Genomic DNA, 17,138 nt, shown 5'->3' on the forward strand with positions numbered 1-17,138 from the left:
TTTTCAAAGCAGGGAACCTGCGCCAGTTATTGGTGAGTGAAACAAAACCATTCTAATTGAACTTGAGTATATTCTACATTTTCACTTCGTTAGAAAAGCAGATCCAAATAAACAGCACTCATTGTCGTGTTAGTCAGGGGTTTACGGTGAAAGCCATTTTGAATAAGTAAAGTGTTCCTGCTGGGAAATTTGAGCGCTGTCCCTGGTAATGTAGCTGGAGCACTCTTCCCCGGAGCAATGAGAAATGACCTTTAGGTTCAACCCCGGCTGAGGTCACGGCAATGTTGCCATGGCTACTATCAGCAGACTGCCCTGTTGCCAGCATTACCTCAGCTGCCTGGCATTGTCAGGGTCAGAGAACAGGCTATGACCTCCCTGTGGTGACCAAACTAAAAAAAAAAACACACCATCAAGACACTTGGAGTCTAGTATAGATCATTATTTTGTTCATGAACATGTTTGGGGTTTAAGATTTCCACACGGATTTGCATCTGAAATAAGTGAGTCTGGTAAATGAAGTTTGATATTATATGGAGTTTGCAGTCATTAATTAGCTCTAATGTGGTGTAATAAGCAAAGGCTGGATACACAGAGCAAGATTTAGCACTGATTAAGCCGTCCAGCAGGACAATTTCTGCTTCCCTGGATTGTTAATACGAAATCTGTCTGCATTAACTTCACTCTCAGAAATGTAGAAACCCACACAGAACAACGACATTCATCTGTTATTTCAACAAGACGTACACACCAGAGCTGCTGGATTACAATGATTTAGAGGGACATTACACATATTGTTCCCACTGCATTGCATTTTATAGAAATGGTCACTGATCTGAACCAGAAAATGTTCATGTATGCTTTTATATACAGTTTATAGTCCGCTTTAAAAGAAATTCTAGCTCATCCGTGCACCAGCATTAAATCACATCACAAGCATACATATAGGTTGGACAACCGTTATTATAAACTCGTTGTCTGCGGTAAGTTGATTGTTCCAGCAGAACTATAGCCTATATCAAAGTACTTTTCCCCTGAGTACTTAGAGAAATCATCTCGAGGTCCTGCCATATGCATAATTTCTGCTGACAGAAAAAAGACAATGTGCAAGAAATGCAAAAACCAAAAAGTATTTAACCTCTCCCTTGTAGCAGCTCATCCACTCTTTGGTCAGAGCAACTGTCCACAGACCATCCATCTGCAGGTAAAGGTGAGAAACACAGCTGTAGAGACAAACACATTCACACTATTAAGATTGTAATGTAATCCATTATAATATTCAGTATCACAACCCAACATTATCCTCTCCACAAATGAAAAACCTAATGGGATGTCTTAATCATTTCATGCAGGAGATGTAATAAAATATTACTCCTTTCTATTTGTGGAACATGTTTGTCCACTCTCCTCCTGATAGGCCCCATTTAATCATGTTGTTCTGTTTCCTAATTAGCAGAAATGCAAAGTGTCTTTGTCACCTGTGGACAGCCAAGAGGGCTAATTTAGGCTTTTCACTAATTGCCACGGTAACGAGCCTCCTGCGCCTCCGCTGGGGGTGGGTGGAAGGCATGGCAGGAGGAGGACTGGAGGATGGAAGGATGGAGGGATGAAGACACAGCTCTCCTCACACACGGACGAGGTGTGAAAGAACGCGGCAGGCCAACAGAACGCAGCCTGGAGGAGTCCAACAGCAGGGAGTGGGGGACAGCCTGCGCTGTGAAAAAGCCCCAACACCCAGCTGAGAGGGAGGAGGATTCAGCTCTGGCCAGTTTTGGTCTCCCAACTTTGATGAGGAGATGACTACACTGGGTTTGATAATTGTTGGACATTTCTCTGACACTGACACCTGTTATTGTCCCCCACCTGATTTGATATTGGTTTCCACACAATGTACTTTTTTTTGTATTGCTGTTCTTTTAATAGACAAATTGTAGGTCTAACTCAGCAGGCAGTTTTTAAATTAGCAGCTTGACATGTATGTGAGATGTGGGGGTAGGATGACAGATATGAACCAAGTTAAAAAAAGGATGTTTGATTATCATCATGTTGTGGTTATTAGTCAATCAACAGTTGATGGTTTTGGTTGTTTTTCCTTATGCAACTTTTTATAGTTCAGCATTCATGGTCAAATGGCAGCTTATACTAGAAACTTTTCTACGGAAAGGATGGATTTAATAAGCTAAAGACTTGAGATGTCTTCATCTTTAAGTATATAAATACTGTGGATAATGATTTCACAGTATTCATATTTAAACATATCACCTATGTTAATAAACCATATGTTTAAAATGTGTAATGTAATTGCAAAATCAGGTTTGAAAAATGACATCCTGTCAAATTTATCCAGCAATAATTCATTTTTAGCTTCACATACCTTGCTGCAATTGGGATTCATATCTTTAATTAAGATAGTGCTTCATTGTTTATTTTATTAAGCAAGATAAATGCATGTTCAACATCTGCGTTATGTATTCATAGCGTCTAAATTGACGTGTGCATTCATATTTGTATCATCGCATTATTGCATAAATTATTATCGTCACTCACCATTATATTATTTTTGAAGTTAATTAAATAGATTCCATTAATGTAATTCAACTCGATCAATGAGGTCCCTCTGCAGATTTATACCCCTTTTTTTTTCTTTTTTTCCCCCCCAAAATACATTTTCTTTTCAGCAATACACCCTGAAAGCTCGGGGGCACCTTGTCCGTCCGCTGCTCTCGGGGGCGAGCTCCTCGAGTGTGTGCGTGTGCGCGCAAGAGCGTGTTCGGGAGTGTGCGTGAGCGTGTGAACGCGTGTCTGTGTGTGTGTGTGTGAGTGTATGTGTGTGTGTGCGTGCGCGCACGCGCGCGCGCGCGAGTGTGTGTGGCTGCTCTGCTGTTGCTGCCCTTTGATCCCTGCATTAGTGTTAGTTAGGGGCTCGGAGACACACTTGCACCGAGAGCAGCCATAGTCAAGACACGGCAACAACAACAGCGGCACCTCCTCCGCCTGTGTTCCCATTCCCCAACAATACACTTTAAACCGAGCAAAGCCAGGTGCACGACCAAGTCCCTGCCATCACTGGCGCCTCCAGTCTCAATGGGAAAAACCTTTTTTCTTCTTATCCCTAAACAAGGACGAGAATGTGATTAAAAACGGGGGAAAATGCCAAGGAGGAAGCAGGAGCAACCCAAGCGCCTGCCTTCACGTAAGTCCTTCACTCGATTTGTTCCATTTTAACGTCTCTCCGTATGTTTTGCGCAGTAGTTTAGGGTTAAAGAGGTGAAACAGACAAAAGACTCGGCGTAGGTTATTTCTCCCTTTTTAGGTCCGAGCGAGGCAGCCATGTTGTTGGCGATGGGTAACGGTAGCTAGGCAGTGCGTGGATAAACGATACGTGGCTTTTATTAAGAGTAGAATCGATAAGAGGGTCCGGTTCCGCTTAAAGGTTGCGGTCAGTTGGCATGCGTGGCGGTTGCGTGTGCGAGGAATAACGGCCGAGCGTCGGCGGGTTATGTGTTCGCCACAGTGCTATGTTCGCTTTTTCGGGTAGAAAGGGGAGGATCTGGGAGTCTGGCCGCAATAAAATGAAGGGTCAGTCGGATCAGACGAGCCAGAGTCTGGCTCCCCGTACCCTGGTGTTCCTAGTTAGCAACAGCGCTATCTAGCAACGCTCGGTAAACTTCATTTCCTCGGCGATAAACGTGTAACTTTCGCCTCATAGTTTTGCTGCTCCGGATCGCGGAACCGAATTTGTTCGCGCTTGTTTGCTCGTCGACTTTATGAAAAAAAAAAAAAAAAAAGTGTGTAGAGATTTTTTTTTCTTTCTCTCCCCCCCCACTCCACCCTCAACCTCAAGCCGATACATCTATATTTATTTATATATATATATATTTTTTTACCCCTCCCAGTCTGCATGCAGGCTATGTCAGAGCCATGGTCGGTCACCTGAAGTTCAGGGTTTTTCCCCCCCTTCCCCTTTGCAGCCATTCATTGCAGACAGACTACGATCAATAACGCAGTTAGAAAAAGGGAAACGACAGTTTGTGCTCCGACTCCGTTGCAGGCAATCAACGCTGTGCCGCAGCAGACACGTACTGTGAAGCCCGTGCAGTCTTGATTTTTGGTCGGAGGTTGATTTACTTTTGTACATTTGACCCTCCGTATCTTGGATGTTCGTATTGTGCTTTATCAGTCCAGATATTGAAAAGCTGCGATAACGCACACCGACCACTAGAGGATTGCTCAGACGGTAGTGGGCAATGACAACGATTATTAAAGGATTTATCCCGAGAGTGACATTTCCTGCTCCAGATCATTTTTCTGCTCAATACTTGCGTAAGCAAACAGCTCAATTAGTCATATTGGTATGCAAATAGGATGAATGCTTGGGTGATTCATCTTTAAGTCAACAACGGCTTGATGCATTTATCTTATGACACTATCTTCTTCGTTTCTTAAATGTCAGACCGTGCCAGCTGTTCATCATAGCCAGCCACCATGAAAACAGGCACCAAGTTGTTTCTCTTCCTTCAGTTTTCTTACATCGGCTTTCCTTTGATTTCAAAGGGTTTGTGTAATGAATGAGCTCCTGCTGCACCTGTCACAGTTTAATATGCCTGGCACATTAACTCAAATGTACATTATGGAGTTATTATCCCCGTAGCGTCACACAATATACACAAATGCAGTTTTTTTTCTTCTTTTGGGAGTAATATTCACTGATCTACTGCTCAGGTGTTTGACCTCAGGTTGAACTTGGGAAATAGCAGGGGTTGGCTTTGAGGTATAGAGGTGGAAACTGGGTAATAGTGGTAAGTGACTGTGTGTGCATGTGTGTGTGTAGCTAACTAAGTGACAGGGATATTTGGACGGTGAAATGCGACATAAGGAAAATGTAAGCTCTATGGTTCGACTGCACATATATACATACATACACAGACACACACACTGTTGCAGAATTTTTACTAGAACTCTACACAACGGCAGAAGGCAGTCATCATTTTGAGAACTTGTTCACTGAATATGTTTTTCTCATCAGTTACCAAAATATGTGTTTTATCAAGTGTGTTTGGAGTGAAGTGTAATCATGAAATACATGCAGTTTTCAGTACCTGCCATTCCGTTCTTTGTTAGTGACATTCATTCTCTTGTTTATGATTAGATGCAGAGAACAATATAGAGTGGTTTATGAATTCTTGGAGCTTTTTCTTCCAAATAGGGGGGGAAATCTATCTCAGTTAATCGAAGATATTGTGTTACAGGCCTTCAAACTAACTTTTAAAAGTGGAAATCGAATTTTTGCTGCGACCTAAAATATGGTTGCCATTTATAATCACATCATATTTTGAGTAATTAAGGTATTCAGCATTTGAATCGGAAGAGTCATCCGTTATCACGTAACTGTCTGCTCTCAATTCCTGGTATACAAAACTCTGATTCTGCAGCTTTTTTCGTGTTCTTCACAAATTCCGAGATCGGCTTGTTAACGCATCATCTCAACTTTTAGAGATGACCTCTAATCTGCCTTGATTGATTGTTCTTAGACAACCAAATCTCCTCTCTCATAAAGCTGAAGAGACCGGGGGTCACCCTTTGCTGTTAGCTGTCACAAAGTGGTTGGCAACTAAAGGCCGAGTTTAGTTGCCAATTTCTCAAAATGGTTAAAACCATTACTGTCAAGTCCTGCGTTGACCTGGACATATCTCTATATATTGTTTTAATGTATTTATTATATGGCTTAAGTATAGCACAATTTTAATACATTTTATTTTGTTATCTAGATGACATAATATCATGTTTTCGCACCTACTGTAGTTGCCCTACTCTTTTAATGGAGATTGTCCATTTCAATATTGAAATGTACCCTGGAGTTAATTTTTTCAGACATCGTACCACATTAGGAAAATGGTGAGAGGTTGTGTTTATTGAAGCTGTATTCATATAGTGTCGTCATCGTGCTGTCTGGATCAGTCAAACACTAAGTCCAGTATTTTCTGTCTTTTAGGGAAGAGAACCAAAGATAAGCCATGTCAACCTTTTCAATTAATCTGCTTTTGTAATTGGTCTGGACCAAAAATAGCCTTCACCCACGTATCTGAAATCATGTACTCCTGTGTAGGCACTGTAGTGGAGCACTGCTGTGCCTGTGTTCCTGGGTTGAAATGAAAGCCTTTTTCTGATTTAGGAGTTGTTTTCCTCCTCAGTCAACAAACTGTCACAGGAAAGTATGAATTTGTCAGAAGCTTTTTGCGCTTTGTTTCGGATCTTCCCACTCTAGAATGGAAGTGTCACCTCATGCCATTTGCTGTCAGTCTGTGTGTTTTCATTATTCAGCCAACAACACCCTGGTGGTGTGCCAGCCAACAAGCACAATATCGAGCTTCAAATCTCTTCATCTGTGGTGAAAAAGGGCAAACTAATACACTGGCTTTAATGCTGGAGGTGCTTTATCTTAGCACAGACCCAGATATATGGGTTGTGTTACCCAGTGTGTGCGCACTGTCCTATTGTCTGTGGCACAGCTTGTGTGAGGAGACTCTTCCTTAAGTGTGTGTGTGGCATGCACATGGGAAAGTGAACAGTGTGTTTGTGTTTGTGTGGGTACATAAGTCAGCTATGGAGGTCACAGTACAGTATGGCGCCTTCAGTCTGACAAGTAAACATGACCTTTGGTGCCACAATGAAAACTGCCATTCTTTATGACCTTGCAGTGTGTTATTGTTTGTGTAATTTTTACTGCCTTATTACTCACTCTTTAAAGTTAGGGTGAGTGAAAATGCCTGGAAGGTTATGTGTTTGGGACTTTGTGTTTTTAGAAAAATGACATTAAATAACTCAGAATAGGCCTAAATATTCAGTGTTGTTTTGGTATATTATGTCCCAAAATGTTCATATCATAGCCTGTGTTGTCATTAGATCAAATAAGTCCCTGTAACATATCTCAACAAGTTGTGATTAAGTCTTTAGAAGTAAACTGGTGAGTATGATTAAAAATATAAACTGAGAGGGAGTCCATATCTTAAGGATCACAGCCTTAAGTGTATTGGGGGGACATTGGTATTCTGCTTACTTACTCCCTCCACCCCACCCCGCCGGTAATCTACATTTGAGATGGAGAGATTTTTAACATTTCTAGACAGATATCGGCTCCTCCTGACTGGGTGGCTCTGTACCTTACTGTAATGGCGGGTCACTGGCTCCCTTCCACTTGCTATGATTATAATGACCTTGGTGGGGCTGGGGCTTGAAAAACATTGGATTAAGGGGAGAGGAAAATTAGAGGAGGTTTCCATTTCGCTCTTGGCATAAAATTTGTGGGGAATTTCTGCCAAGAATCCCATACCTCACCACCACTGCTACGTCCCCCACCCCCCTCAAGTTGATGGGGCTTGGGTGCTCTGGCGAGTGGAGCTCAAGCGAATAATGATACACAGGCTTTAACTTAGAAATGAATTAAAGGGCAGGGGAAAGGTGGTGGATGCTTCGCTCGCCTTACACTGTAACATAGAGCAAAGAAACCTGCTTTCGCTGGATGTCTAATGGCAAAACTGGAGTCTGTTTTGCTTTGGTGAATGAAAAGACTGATGTGAATAAACAGGTAGTTGGATACGGTTTAATGGGCCTGGCTAAGCCTCAGGGTGTGGATCTTCTACACAAACGTTAACCTCATTTGCTACTTTGGACAATTGGCCAGGCCGATAAGTGCTGGGTGGTTTATCATCATGATGTCAGTGATACATTTCATTGTTAATTCAACTTAAAAATAAATGTCACTTAAGAATCAAAGCTCTGGGGGGTTCTGTATGTTACCCAAGAATAACACGTAATAGGAGTTTTCTCAGAATTACCTCTCACATCTCCGTTGAATAATTCATTTGAATTTGAGTGCCCGTTTATTTCACATAGCACCTTGTGGTGTCACTATAGAACTAGGCTAATGCCTGAAATTTAAAATTTAATATCAGAGAAGATCCTTGTATGCTGGTGAGTATCACAACAACTTTTGTTAAGTGTTGGTTAAGTTGTCTAAAGTGTTCAGTACTTTGTTCATCGTCACATTGATCATAGTTGTTGAAGGAGATTCCCCCCGTTTTTATTTTACTCTGACTAGATTTTCAAAGCCCATTCAGGAATTCAAGGTATATATGTATTAATTTGTTATATTGTTTAAGACTTCAGCCTCAGTAAGTGCTGTGAACTTAAAAAGTGCAGTCTGTGTCTACCTTGTTCAACCCAAGTTATTGTAAGGTATTTGTGACATTGGGCTTTGTAAATAAAATGGACTTGACTTCAGCCCCTGAATTGTTGCTCTTACAAATTTTCTTGGTGAAATGTTTGAGTTCACGAGAAGGATCAACAATTGTGTTTTCGGTAGAGGAGCCCGTAAAGTGTTCACATCTGCATTTAAGAGGCTGTGTCCCACAAGTCTAAATCAACTCAGGCAAGTGTTAAATTGCTCAGATATTTAATGGCCAAGCATCAAATATAAGTATTTGAGAGAAAAATAATCTTGTGCCTCAAGGTTTGACCATTTGTATTACATTTATTTGATTATTAAATATTATTTTTTGCCATAATGATAGTTTGACAGACTACCAAAACTGTCAAACATAATTTGCTCCTGCATGCTGGGTCTTATTCTGGGTGTAGTTTCCTTCTTCTTTTATCAGATTTATGGCTTTCTTTTATTCATTATTCATTTTATACTGTTTCTTTTTGTAGGCATTCAGCTGTAACCACTAAACAGTGATTACTGTGAAATAATAATAATAATAAGAAAGTACAAACAACAAACAGAGTCCTGCTACTAGTGATCGTGGAGAAAACATTGGAATACTTGCTCTTTGCAGTTTTATTAGTTGTCTGCTTGCATCTTCAAAAGTCAATTCTGGTACTCTACACTTTATCTTTTTCAGCATCTGGCTGCAAGTTATTTTATTTAATATCAATGACTTAAGTTAAAATGCACTGTGGAAATGTATTTTATTGTTTTCTAAGCAGAAAATCCTCTGCAGCACAAATCAGGTAACAGTGTTTGTCTTAATACCTCCAGTACAGTACCTGCCTGTCTGTCTGCCTGGTCTCAATCAGATCCCCCTCTGTGTGGAATGGAAGTGCCTCAGCCTTGGTAACGATTTTTCCCGTGTTGACAAGTCACAACATGGAGATCTACAGCTCGGAGAGCAGCCCTTTGGCTACGCAGAGCCCTGCTTGCACTGAGTAATAGCAATCTCACAGGAGTAGCAGGCTTTCAGCTGGCAGCAGTTCATACGGAACAGCTCGCCGGTGCAGCTGGGAAAGACAGAGCAGAGTGGAGAGGGAGAGAGGAGCTGGTGGTGGTAGCAGTGGAGATGGAGGGAGGGAGGAAGTGGAGAGGAAGAGCTGTTAAGAGCTTTGGGCGGTTTCTCTGTTGTTGTACCACACAAGTGCATCCAGGCCCTGCAGGACAAGCCTTTAACAGGCATGAGGGATGGAGAGCATGAGAGGAGGAGGAGGTGGAGAAGGAGGAGGTGGAGGAGGAGGAGGCGGCGGCGGCAATGGAGGAGGTAGTGGTCTGGGGAGCTGAAGCCGGCCAGTCGTGCCAGACGCCCGCTCTAAACAGGGATGTGATTTATTGTTGGACTCCGTCTCACGTTTCACTCCCAGAAAGACACAAAAAATTACATTGTAGAGAGATAAAGTACTTCCTAAATTGTGATGGAAGAAAGACCTTCACCTGTGGGCTATGAGGAATGTTTTTGGACCATGTGGTGCATCTTTAACTAGTGCGTGAAATTCAAAGTTTTTGGCATACAGTGGCATCTGATTTAAACCTTTTTGGCTCTGGATTCTTGCTATTTGACTGTCTTTACAAACCTACTGCTTATATTGAATATTATGTTAACCATCCATAAAGAAAGAGTGTAGTTTATCAGAGTATGTATATTTTTCTAGGGGGCAAAATTAAAATGGCTTTTGGCCAACTCGTTGATCTTTGTCGCGTTCCCTGAATACACTCTGCACAGTGCAGTGCTATAAGATGACCTCACTTCCTGTGTGGGTAGCGTAGGGCAAGGGGGCTTTTACACACACATGCACACAGATTCTCTTTTTCTCTCTCTCTCTCAAGCACAGCCTGGCTCCAGTTAGCCTGTAGTGCACTAGCCTGGCTAACACCTCTGTCCTCTCGGTGTAGAAGTGTTTCCACATTGCACATTTAGGCAGTCAAGAGCAAAGCACAGGCTAATGTCTTTAACTAGCTGCACTAACAGCTGTGTGTCTGCAGCTTTTTGGGAAGTAGGATCAGTTTTATAGGGAGATTAAAAGTACAGAGCAGGGGGTGGGTGGTGGGGGCATGTCTGTTACAGACACAGGATAGTAGGACCATAAGGCAGTGACAGCTCTCTAGGGAAACAATATATCACCTCTAATAGGAGAGTGGAAGTGTTTGGCTCCGGGACAAAAATCCTGAGAAGTTAAAATCATTGATGTGATGTCATCTCGGAGAAAGCCATTGTCAGTGCCGTGCAAGGTTATTTATGATGCTGAAAATGCAGGTGAGCGTCTTGACTAATTCAGTGTCGTAGAGGCGGCTTCCCCATTTGCACAATGTGGTCGTAGCATCTCCTAGTGCATTAAATGAACGATGTGATTCAGGTCTCATCCTTTATTGCCATTGTTTACCAAGGACATTTGGTCACTTGGTTTTGTCCTTGTGATGCTAATGAGATTAGCTAATCACTGGATATTGCATTCTGAGTGAGGAGCCTTGTAGTTCATGATACCTATATGCTCCATAACCATACGTGGAAACAAATTGGGGAAATTAGCCGACTAAAATCATGAATGGATGGTTGGAGGTAGCAAGCAATTCTAAAATCAACTGAATCTGAGGGTGCAGCTCACCATTGCCCGTATGTTCCCACTCCCCGTGAGTGTTTTGAATGGGGGCCATGTTGGTTCAGATTGCCATGTCATTAATCCCTCGTACTCTACAGGGGAGTGGTCAGCGGCAGATGTATTTGCACTTCCTCCAGAAGGTTTTCTAGATTAGCACAAATCCTCCCAGAAAAACCGTTTAAAAACCTCATTTGGCACGCACAGCCAGACTTTGTGCTCATAGCTCGCCAAAGACAGGCATCCCTCCTGCTACATCTCATTCTCTCTGACTCCCCTGATTTTTTTTCTATTTTTTTTTATTTTTTATCCCCCACCTTGTGCTTCTCGGAGTTTAGCCCCATGTCGATTTTTGGACAGGACAGTGTAATTGTTTGGAAACTCAGTTCTGTCATTTGCATGTAGCAAGCAGCCACTTTTCCAGTTTCAGTGGTTTGACCTTGTTGTACCTGCCAGCCAGAAATGAGATCATCAGAAGAGTAGACGAGAAGCTGACATCTCTCCTCCACCTACCCATGGCTTTAAGTGATGGTTGTCATAGCAATCATTATGCCACAGAACAGACTCAGTGGGTGAAGGATGGCTTTGAATGCGACAGCCTCAGGTCACAACCTGTTTATGACGGAACGGATAGACCAATGAAGACTGGTTGCAGCAGTACACAGGCTGAACAAGCTAAACAGCCGCATACGTCGCATGTCAAGTTCATATAGATATCAGGTGGGGGTTAAAATTACTGAGGAAATGCCTTTTTATACCTTGAAGAAAAGCAAGGCAGGTATTGGTGTAACGGAGAGCAGCATGGGGCGAACAATGCCTCTCGTTCCCATCAGCTGCCCTGGCCAGCATTTAACATGGAGATTGGAAACGAAATAAGCTCCCCCCCCTCCATTCTCCCTGGACCTGCATGTAAATGAGGTTAGCGGTTAGCATTTCCTGCTGTGCCACAGCAATTCTTCCCCCTCTCCTTTCCTTTTTTTATTTTTTATTTTTTTATAAATAATGGCCTGAAAGTGCTCCCCCTTTCCTGGGGTAGGGACCGGGACCAATCCTGATTAGTGTCCCTGTCCTAAGTGACAGGCTAAAATCCAAGCAGGCACTGCCTTGGGTGCCTCTGCCAAGCCGCCGTCAAAGCAATACCACCATTAAAAAAAAAAAGGCATCTTTCCCCCCTCCCCCTCAATTCTTGAGATTCCCTCCCTCTTTCGTCTTCCTCGCTCCTCTGCTCATTCTCTCTTGCCGTCCATTCCAAGTGTCTCTAATAGACGCTGCCTCCATCGCTCTCACACACTGTCCCCTTACATTCACGCGTGCACATATAGAATTACCTCTCACTCCACCCCCACCTCCCACCGGACCTCGCTTTGTATCCCTGGGTAGACTGGCTGCTATAGAGCCGAGTGTCCCTTTTGCCAGTAGGGTGATTTACAAACAATACATGGACGCTGTACACACTCCCACCTTCCACCCTCCCACTCTCTCTCACTTCTCTTCCACAGACACACAATCACCTCTGTGAGGAGCTTCAGTATGCCAGAAAACAACGCAGCAGGGTGATGGCCTGTTCTTTTTGCACTTGTTCCAAAGAATGTACCCTGTCTACTCGAGAACGTTAGCGCGACATCCACTTCGTGGTTGAATGAGGTTACTTTGTCAACCGGAAGACAAATTGATGGGATCTGACTAGTATGTCAAGTGTCTCATAATTAGTAGTTTTCAAAAGCACATAAAATGATAATCTGAGCTGTGTTCAAGACAATTTTGCCTGATAGAAAGCAAACGCGCGAGGGAGTTGAATTAGTTAAACAGTTTCAGGCATATGCTAATTACTCAGTGTTTGAGCTGAGGAAATTGGGGGAAAATATGAGTGTTTTGGATTCGCCTGCAGTTGTCACTATGCCAGTCTGTTGGAAACACTGCAGCACAACATTGATCTGGTAACGTCGATCAAAATGCAATGGTGCCATGTCCATTTTAGGTAATCAATCCGTGAATGGCCATTTCGGAAAAATAACTTGAGTTGCTGTGAGCGCTCATGTATCGGAGGCATAATTTCTTTCCTATTTCACATAAGTAGAAACACTTAAGTTTTGCCTATGATATGTGGCGTTTTAAAGTGTGCTACATGTACTGCCTGTATTCAGTTTCACAAAGAGGGATGCCACCCACATATGCCTATTCCTATGAGAGGCAACGGCTTGAGTCTTGATGAACATGAACAGCTCTTTCTCACAGAATCAAGATTGGTTTGTACTCTAGTGTTTAGACTCTATACTGGCAATGCGCCCAATGTATCAAGCAACTTATGAATGCCTTTTTCAAACAATTTAGAATTATTCTAGTGCATGTGCATATTCTAAATGAAGAACGATATTTATCTGTGCAGGAGTATTACATGAGTTTCTAACTCGATGGTGTAAATCAATCGGTCTAAAAAAAAACAAGACATGCCATCTCAACAGCATCCTGCTGAATGGCCTACTGCTTTTTGAAAAATGAAAGGATTGTGTTTTGGCTGGTTATAGACAGACTTGGCATCTGGCTATTATACACAAAAAAAAGTGTTATATTATGATTCATGATAGGCTACATTTGTACTATATTGAAATTAAAGCACCATTGTCTTGTGTTTTTAACCGACAAGCAATTGAACATTAGAGTTAATTAAAAAAAAAAAGGCCTGAAAACAATCCACCAAAAGAAGTTTGTAAATTAATAGAGAAATGCAACATGTAAATATTTTGAAGAAATTTAACACTTCACAATCCCATGTGACCAAATTAATTTCTTTTTTCGCAGAATGGCCGGTCAGCGGTTTTAAATGCTTGGATTAGTTTTATGCAGTTGGATAATGCCCCTCACAGACGCACCATGCTGCTAAAGACCCCAACATACTCCTCTGTTTTGTGATTTCTTCCTCAGATTCCCCTCCCCTTTTTGCCGCTAAACATTTTCTAAATACGCAGTTTTTTGTTATTTTGTAAAGTCATACCAGGAAATGTCCACTTACTTAGCAACAAACCGATAAATTATGTCCAATGAGTGGGAGACTAACCACGTGACACCCTATACATATTTAATTTGACCTTGACCATTTTAATCATCATTTTAAAAGTATTATATGTCAGCGCTAACAGTCCGGAGTATGGCGATCCACAGATGGTCATGAGATCCGTATGTTGTTTTCAAAGACCAGAGGACAACCTTGTCGGACATGATATCTTCTTTTCTACTGGCTACTTGCAAAGCAGAATTAATAATACAAAAATAAAAGAAACATGACTCTCCTCGTGACCAAAAACATGTATGAATAAGTCATTCATAATAAAACAAAACCTTTTGGCAGAGTGTTTGAAAGTAAAACCATCTAGCAAGATGCTGACCCAGGGTCAGTTGATTGTCCAAACCAGTGCCCTGAGAATAACAGTATGCTGGTGTTAGTATTTCTCACCTTGTAATCAGCCAGTTAATCTTTGCCTCTCTGCTGAGGCACAGAACCACTCTCATTTTATGTACCCAGTCAGAATCAATGCCACCTCCTGAGTAAGCCAGGGATCCAATAACTTTGAGAATCATTTAGAGTGACTCATGCCACACAGACATCAATGTGCCTTGGTTATTTATCAAGCATTTCATACATTTGTCAATGATATAAATGGGATTAATCTATCAGATTTTAAATGGAGCCATGCCGCAAACACACACAATATACACAACTATTAAAATACTATACGACTATAGTATATGTTGTGGCCACTATTGTAAACCAGTAGGCAGGACTGTTTATGCTAGTATTGCTTGTTTTTGGCACTTAAGTTATGATTTTGCATCAACGCAATTCATGATTTCCATTTGTCAGGTATATAAACCAACACTGACATTCCTACCCAGATGTTTTATGAATTGAATAATTTGTTAATTGATCAGGAGCTGCCATTGATGGCCTTGATAACAGTTTTCTCTGTTGGTGGTCAATGGCTTGTTGTAATTTTGAGGGGGACGTCTGTGATATAACCAGACGCAGAAGTTGCTGAAGTCGCTCCTTGTGATTGGCAGTCAGCATTTGCGTCTTACATTTATAACCTAAATCAACTGCACCGTTGGGTTAAGAAAGAAGGAAAGTCATTACAGACAGCCAAAGGCCAAATGGAAAAACACCGTCACAGGGGCCGTGGAACTGTATAACTGTGCAACTAAGCACACGGTATTCTAAATACAACATGCAATAAAATCAAAATATATTTTTCCAAATCTGTCCACAGACAACCAGAATATCTATGTCGGCTGACACATCCTACCAGGTGTCTATATGCCTTGAGGCTTTCTTGGCCAATATCTACACACCACTAACTGTCCCGTACATTGTACAGTTAATTATTGATTGATATGGGCCATCATTTTTCATAGTTTTTTTCCTCAAATATCGCAGTTCTTCCCTTTCACAGAAGCGATACCGTGACTACTCTTGCCACATCAAAATGAGTGATAATCAAAGGATTTTCGGAAGATTAAAAATATATCTTGCGAGGCACCATGTGTGTCCAACTACTGAGGGTGTTCATAGGTGAGATGATAAAGTAAAAAAAAATTGCAATATATGTCAATTAGGTACTCAGACAGGCCATGATGTAATGATCACATTCTAAATCCATACATTTTCATGAGGATGTTGTTGCTTTCTGGGAAAAAAAAGACTGCAGGAGCCACGTTAACTGCAGAGCTCACTGCAACTGAACTAAATTCATATACTGTGATACTTGGCATGATTTATATTTGAATTTAAATATTGAGACAGGATTTAAAAAGTGAGTGTCACCCTGTCATATTTACTAATATTAACTAATATTCAGATCACAACATTTGAAACGCAGTCAATACTATTTTAGTCACACTATCATAATGCCATAATGCAAACACATGTACAACACAACCTGGTCCGTCCAAAGCATACAAACATGTGTGTTACACAGTGCACACTTATGGCCAATGCAGATAAAATCATTTCAGGGTAAAAAAAAAAAAAGTCACTAATCTGATTTGCTTGTTATTTCCTCTAATCTCAATCTTATGTGTCAGTTATACTGCAAAGATGCAATAGGCATACCATGTCTCTCCCTCCAGCAATGTAGGTCCATAGCTTTGATGACACATCTGAGCTTATGAGCAATTTTTTTTTTTTACAATTTTATTTATTTTTTTTATACATGAGATGCTAAAAATGGAAGGGAAAAATAAACCAGGGGGTAAAGTGCACTTCATGTGCAATGAGGAATTTCAGAGGTCTGGGGCTCTCAGTCGTCTCATTCTCTTCCAAGAACACTTCTCCTTCCTGTTTCACCTCTGGCATGCCGCCCAAAGTACCCACAAACCACGGAGGCCAAGGCCGAAAATACACAGATGGTAATTTGCACTACATTTCAATACGACTCAACCGCCATTATATATAGCCCTGCTGCCTGAACTCTGATCCTCACTGAGAGTATCACCTCACCTCAGATTCCAGCTAAAGGATGAGCTCTTTACATCTTTGTCACACGGTACAAGTTGTACGGGATGATGTCGATAGTTGGAGTTAAAATGAAAAAAGTCTATTCAGTTTTTTAATTATTTAATGTCTAACATGAACCTCGATCATAACACAGGAGGATTTTTTCCCCCTCCACTAGATCAAGGCCGTGTCAACATAATTCATTTCTAGATGGATGTTTAATGGTGTAGCGTACTCTTGCATGGAAGAAACATTGTTACTTTTTCAATACACTGAAAGTAAAGGCCAGGGCAACTAGTGAGATCGCAGTAGCTTGCCGTTAAAAACGGTAATAGTATAGTATATTTTTGTTCGTACCGGTACTTTAAGGACATTGTTTCAATAAGAGTTGTAAGCTATTATGAGTTGCATCAATCTGTGAGAGTGAGGGCAATGTGAGAGCGAGGCAATGTGTTTACACAGCGCTCTACCAGAGGTCAACATTGGGATTGAGATCCCAAGGGAACGGGCAATTTAACTTTGCAACAGTCAAAAAATAAACTGCGGGTTCCGGGATTAAGCTAGCGCTGACCAGAAGGATGGAGTGAACAAATACATTTGAAAAGAAGATTAATGCACATCATGAACTGCTCACCGGCTGCACAGTCCCACTCAGATGATGTCCGTATCAGCAAAAAATAGCAACACAGCTCTAATTACTGACCAAATACCGATAATTAGGTTCACCATCTTTTCTGAATTTGTCCAAGCATCTCCTCTACAAATAATCCACCAAAGAGCATGTGACGTG

The 17,138-nt window shown here is 41.6% G+C and overlaps 1 protein-coding gene across 1 annotated transcript in view; it reads left to right on the forward strand.

Annotated features, from left to right (window-relative positions):
• Nucleotides 1-2,861: 2,861 nt before the first annotated feature.
• Nucleotides 2,862-17,138, forward strand: part of znf827 (zinc finger protein 827) — a 64,016-nt gene continuing 49,739 nt past the window's right edge. The window contains exon 1 of the mRNA XM_068588613.1: nucleotides 2,862-3,190. Within this exon, the coding sequence (XP_068444714.1) occupies nucleotides 3,148-3,190 (43 nt within the window). The 5' untranslated portion in view covers nucleotides 2,862-3,147. The remainder of the gene's footprint in view (nucleotides 3,191-17,138) is intronic.

Source organism: Clinocottus analis, unplaced genomic scaffold (genome assembly GCF_023055335.1).
Source record: "Clinocottus analis isolate CAN_PGR_092001 unplaced genomic scaffold, fCliAna1.0.p SCAF_22, whole genome shotgun sequence".
In the NCBI taxonomy this organism is placed as follows: domain Eukaryota; kingdom Metazoa; phylum Chordata; class Actinopteri; order Perciformes; family Cottidae; genus Clinocottus; species Clinocottus analis.